This window comes from Vipera ursinii (genome assembly GCF_947247035.1).
Source record: "Vipera ursinii genome assembly, chromosome: 3".
NCBI lineage: Eukaryota > Metazoa > Chordata > Lepidosauria > Squamata > Viperidae > Vipera > Vipera ursinii.
Genome location: NC_139516.1, coordinates 77,744,544 through 77,749,184, shown reverse-complemented (window position 1 = coordinate 77,749,184; position 4,641 = coordinate 77,744,544). Strand labels below are relative to the sequence as shown.

The following is a 4,641-nucleotide window of genomic DNA, read 5'->3' as shown; positions in this document are numbered from 1 at the left end:
CGTGCACTTATTCTTCTGTTGGTCTGTCCGATGTATGTGGTGGGACAGGTGGAGCATGGGATTTCGTATACTCCTTGGTTTTCTAAGCCAATTATGTCCTTGGGGTTTCTTAGGATGGTGGATATTTTTCTGTCTGTGTAGAATGCTGTTTTGATGTTGTGTTTTTGGAGGACCTTGCTGATTCTGTCTGTGGTCCCTTTTAAGTATGGGAGGAGGGCTTTGCCATTTTCTTGTTCTCTGTCTTGGGTTTTTGTGGGTGTCTCTCTTCGGATTAAGTTGGTAATCGTGTTTCTTTGGAATCCATTGGCTGTTAGTACATTAGTGAGAGTGTGTAGTTCGGTTTTTTGGTGTTGTTCGTCAGCTATATATATATATATATATATTTGTTTTCGTAGATTCTCGCGGGTGTCTGTATGTGTAGATCTAGAGTCTGGGGTTTCTTCCCGCGTTCCTTTCATCTTCAGAAAGTTGTGGCGACGTTTCGACGAAATCCCATCCGTCATCATCAGGCCAGAGTGTCTCTCCTGCTGCTTCCAGGAGCAATGCGTGGTCTGGCTGTTCTTTTCCTTCCAACTGCCGGTGGGGCTGTGTTCTGACTGGGTGGAGGCGTGGCTGCTTTCTGATTGGGTGGGGGTGTCCTCCGACTGGGTGGAGGCGTGGTTGTCTTCTGATTGAGTGAATCAGAAGACAGCCACACCTCCATTCGAACCTGGGCTGATTGCCCATTAGGCTGTTGTTTTAACCTCTAGGCCACAAGCTCTTTCTCACTTTGTTAGCTGAGAAGCAAGGGAGATATGTTTTTAAATGCTTGTTAACTATTTAGATTGGGGCCTAGCAAGGTAATCTAAATAGATAACAAACATTTAAAAACATATCTCCCTTGCTTCGAATCTCAGAAGGGTATGGCTGACTGATGAAAACAAATAAGTTTGAAATGCATATCAGTCTCCCTTTAATTCTTTGTTAGCAATCCAAAATTTACACAAATATGTATATATATATATATATATATATATATATATATATATATATGTGTGTGTGTGTGTGTGTGTGTGTGTGTGTGTGTGTGTGTGTGTATGTATATATATATATATATATATATGTATGTGTATATATATATATATGGACATTCGGGTTTTTTCCCACGTAGAATTGGAGGTATCAGGGCAACGTTTTGACGAAATCTCATCCGTCATCCTCAGGCTGGTGACTTCAGCTTCGTTCTTCTGGGAGAAGTGTGTGGTTGTGGCTGTTTTTTCTTCTTTTTTAAACTGCCAGAGGGGGTGTGTTCTGTGGGTGGAGGTGTGCTCTGATTGGGTTGGGGGTTAGCTGTGTTCTGATTGGGTGGGAGTATGTTTTGAATGGGGGCTGTGTTCTGATTGGGTGGGGATGTGTTTTGAGTGGATGGGCTGTATATATATATATATATATACAGTCCATATATATAACACCATAAAGGTGATTTTGCTTTGACTTGACTTGAAATCATTCTAAACACACACACACCCATATATTGTTACTTTGTTTTTTTTTAATTTGCATGCCAAATGTATCATGTCAAATACTGAATGGGAAGAAACAAGTTTGAATTAAAAATACTGATTTCTACACGGGAAGAAGTCAGGGAAACTTTGTTAAAGATGAAAAAGAGTGTGTAACTCTTATTCAGTCTGCTGAGAGAAAAATAGAGAAATTCCTAATATTATATCAACAGGAAGGGCCAACCTAATGCAAATAGATAAGGGGGTCTTCAAACTTGACCCTTTTGTGACTTGTAGACTTCAACTCCCAGAAGTCCTCAGCCAGGCTCTCTGGCTGAGGAATTCTGGGAGTTGAAGTCCACGAGTCACAAAAGGGCCAAGTTTGAAGACCCTGAAATAGATGGATAAGATACTGAAGATTTTTTTTTCTAAGCTCAAAATTTTATGGTGAAAGTGACTATAGCCATGAACTGAAGACATGTTTGCTACTTGGGAGAAAAACTATGAGTTGCGTAGATAAAAATATCAAGATGCCCAGGCATCATACAGCAATATAGTTCTCAACTGAAACATATGGCTGTGAAAACTGGACCATCAAAAAAGTTGAATGTTGGACTTCCGGTGGCTCCGCGGCGACGGAGGGAGCCTTCCTGGGCTGCCCGCGGCTCAGCTGTTGTTTTTTCACCCGAAACAGCGCCGATCAGCTGTTCGGGCGAATCCGAAGCCCCCTCCTCGGGAGAAGAGGAGGGGGCGAGCTCCCAGGTAGGGGTAGAGTTCTCCAGGGCCGCCTGAGCTTATGGCTTGGGCGGCTGAAGGATTGAACTCCCCCGTAGCCTGGGCTGCTCCCAGCTGGCCGTCGCCTCTGCTCCTGACTTCTTGGAGCAGAGCCAGCCGTCTGCGACCACCCCTGCCTGAAGGAATGACTATGATTTAAAGGAGCAGGCAGAGCGATACAAGAGGAAATGGTAAAGAGGATTACTATGTTTTACTCTCCAGCTTGATGGACTTTTTTGGATTACAAATCTGAAGTGAAAGTGCGTCATATTTGGTAAAAGATGGCGGCTAAACCACCCCCTAAAACTCTTCGGAGTGCTGGAACTTCTCCCGTGCAACAATCATTATTGCAGGCGCTGCATCCTCCTGATGTATTGATATCAAAGGACTTACAAGATGCTCTTGAAAAACATACCCAGGTAATTTTGGAATCAATTAATATTAGATTTGCACAGATGGAGGAGAAATTGGAGAAATTGGAGGAGAGAATGGAGGAGAGGATGGAACAGAAGCTCAAAGCGATGAGGGTAGACATCTTGACTTCAGTGTGTAAAGTGGCTCGGTGTGTGGAAGAATTGGAGGAAAAGCTAGAAGACTTGACTCAAAAGAATGCTATATTAGAAGCAAAAGTATTGGAGAATGAAAATAAAATGGAAAGGGAACTGTGTCTTGCTCAATATTTCCAGATGCAGTTTGCCATTAGAATTAGAGGCTTAAAGGAGAATACTAAGGAAGATCTAAAGCAGCTGGTTTCTGAGGCTTTTGAAATAGTGTTGAAACAGCCAGCATCTGAAATAAAAGGAGGCATGGACAAAGTGTTTCGTGTGAATTCATGGATTGCCAGACAGAGAAAGTTGCCTAGAGATGTGGTGGTATATTTTGCAAAAAGGGAAACTAGAGATGAAGTTATACAAGCTGCTTATGATACTAAAGTTATGATTGCTAATCAAGAAGTTTTGGTCTTAAAAGAAATTCCTCCAAAGATTCTAAGGAGAAGGAAGGATTTTACATTTCTTGTGCAAGAGCTCAAGCAGCGAGATATAAGGTTCAGATGGGAGATCCCAGTGGGGTTGATGGTGACGCACGAAGGTAAAAAGTACCGTTTGGTTACTGTGATGCAAGCGCGTGATTTCTACAATAATGTTTTAAATGCAACGCCATTAACACTTTTGGAAGCTGGAAAGGGATCTGGAGAAGGAGTGCATCAAGAGGCCGAAGATGGTCAGATAGAAGACAACGGTGTTGGAGGAGATCAAGATACAACCTCGTCGGATGAATCTATAAAACAGAGGGTGACGCGTGCTGCTGCAAAACGATCTAAGAAGAGAAAGTAGCAGGAATCGCAGAAGTCTATGGAACTTTTACGATATAGTCAAGTAGTCAAGTAGGGGAGGGGGGAAAAGATTTGGGTGTAGACGCAATATATTTTTATATTTGGTGGTTCTGTGGAAAGGGTGAGCTTTTTTGGATTAAAGTTTGGGGGAATATATAGAAGATTCTCAAATGAAGGTTCAAGTTTTGTTTGCAATCTTTTTTCTTTTCTTTTTTTTTGTGTTTGGAATAATTATAGATGTGGTACTGGAAGAGGAACGGCCGATTACAGAAGAGTTGACTTTAAAGTTTTTTGATTTGGGATCCTTGGTTAATTTGGAAAATTATTTGTAAGAATGTTATATCATGGAATGGATAAAATGGATGGAGTTTATTTAGGATAAGTATAGGGTTGAGAAGGGGTTTTTTTCTTCTTTTTCCTTTTTTTTGTCTTTAATATATATTTAATACTATTAAGGTTTGTTCCATTCTATATAAGCTAGAGAGTGTCCTTTTCTTATTCTAGTTTTTTTTTATACATATATTTAATATTGTTAAGGTTTGTTTTATCCTATATAAGCTAGAGAGTGATGGATTTTAGAATTTATAGTTGTTAGTATATGGTTGCTTAGGTTTGCTTTTTTTATATATATATATACCTTGTATTCAGCTCTGGGAAGTAGGGGGGGAGGGGGGAGGGAGGGGGGGAGGAGGGAGGGGGGAGGAGGGGAGGTAGGGGGGGAGGAGGGAGGGGGAAGGGGGGTTTTTTAAAGGAAAATTGTATTTTAAAACTTTTCAATAAAAAAAAAAGTTGAATGTTGAAAAATTGGTACCTTTTAAATTGTGCTGCTGGAGAAAACTGTTGTGGATAGCTTAGATGGATATAATATTATTTCAGATGAAATAAAAATAAGATTGTACAGTACTCATGTATCATAATGAAGCTATGAAAATATTTTGAATCATATTGCAAAGGTAAGAATCTAAATAAGATTGTAAAGTACTCATGTATCATAATGAAGCCGTGAAAATATTTTGAATCATATTGCAAAGGTAAGAATCTTTGGGGAACACA

General features: G+C 40.4%; 1 protein-coding gene across 1 annotated transcript; it reads left to right on the top strand.

Annotated features, from left to right (window-relative positions):
* Positions 1–2,196: 2,196 nt before the first annotated feature.
* LOC310637103 (uncharacterized protein) lies at positions 2,197–4,248 on the top strand. The gene is made up of 2 exons (XM_083357376.1): positions 2,197–3,729; positions 3,765–4,248. Exon 1 carries the CDS (start codon positions 2,537–2,539, stop codon positions 3,587–3,589), a length of 1,053 nt encoding a protein of 350 aa, XP_083213502.1. The 5' UTR covers positions 2,197–2,536; the 3' UTR covers positions 3,590–3,729; positions 3,765–4,248.
* Positions 4,249–4,641: the final 393 nt, after the last annotated feature.

Coding starts and splice junctions, on each gene's coding strand:
- LOC310637103 (XM_083357376.1), top strand. CDS start 2,537: ATGGCGGCTAAACCACCCCCTAAAACTCTTCGGAGTGCTGGAACTTCT.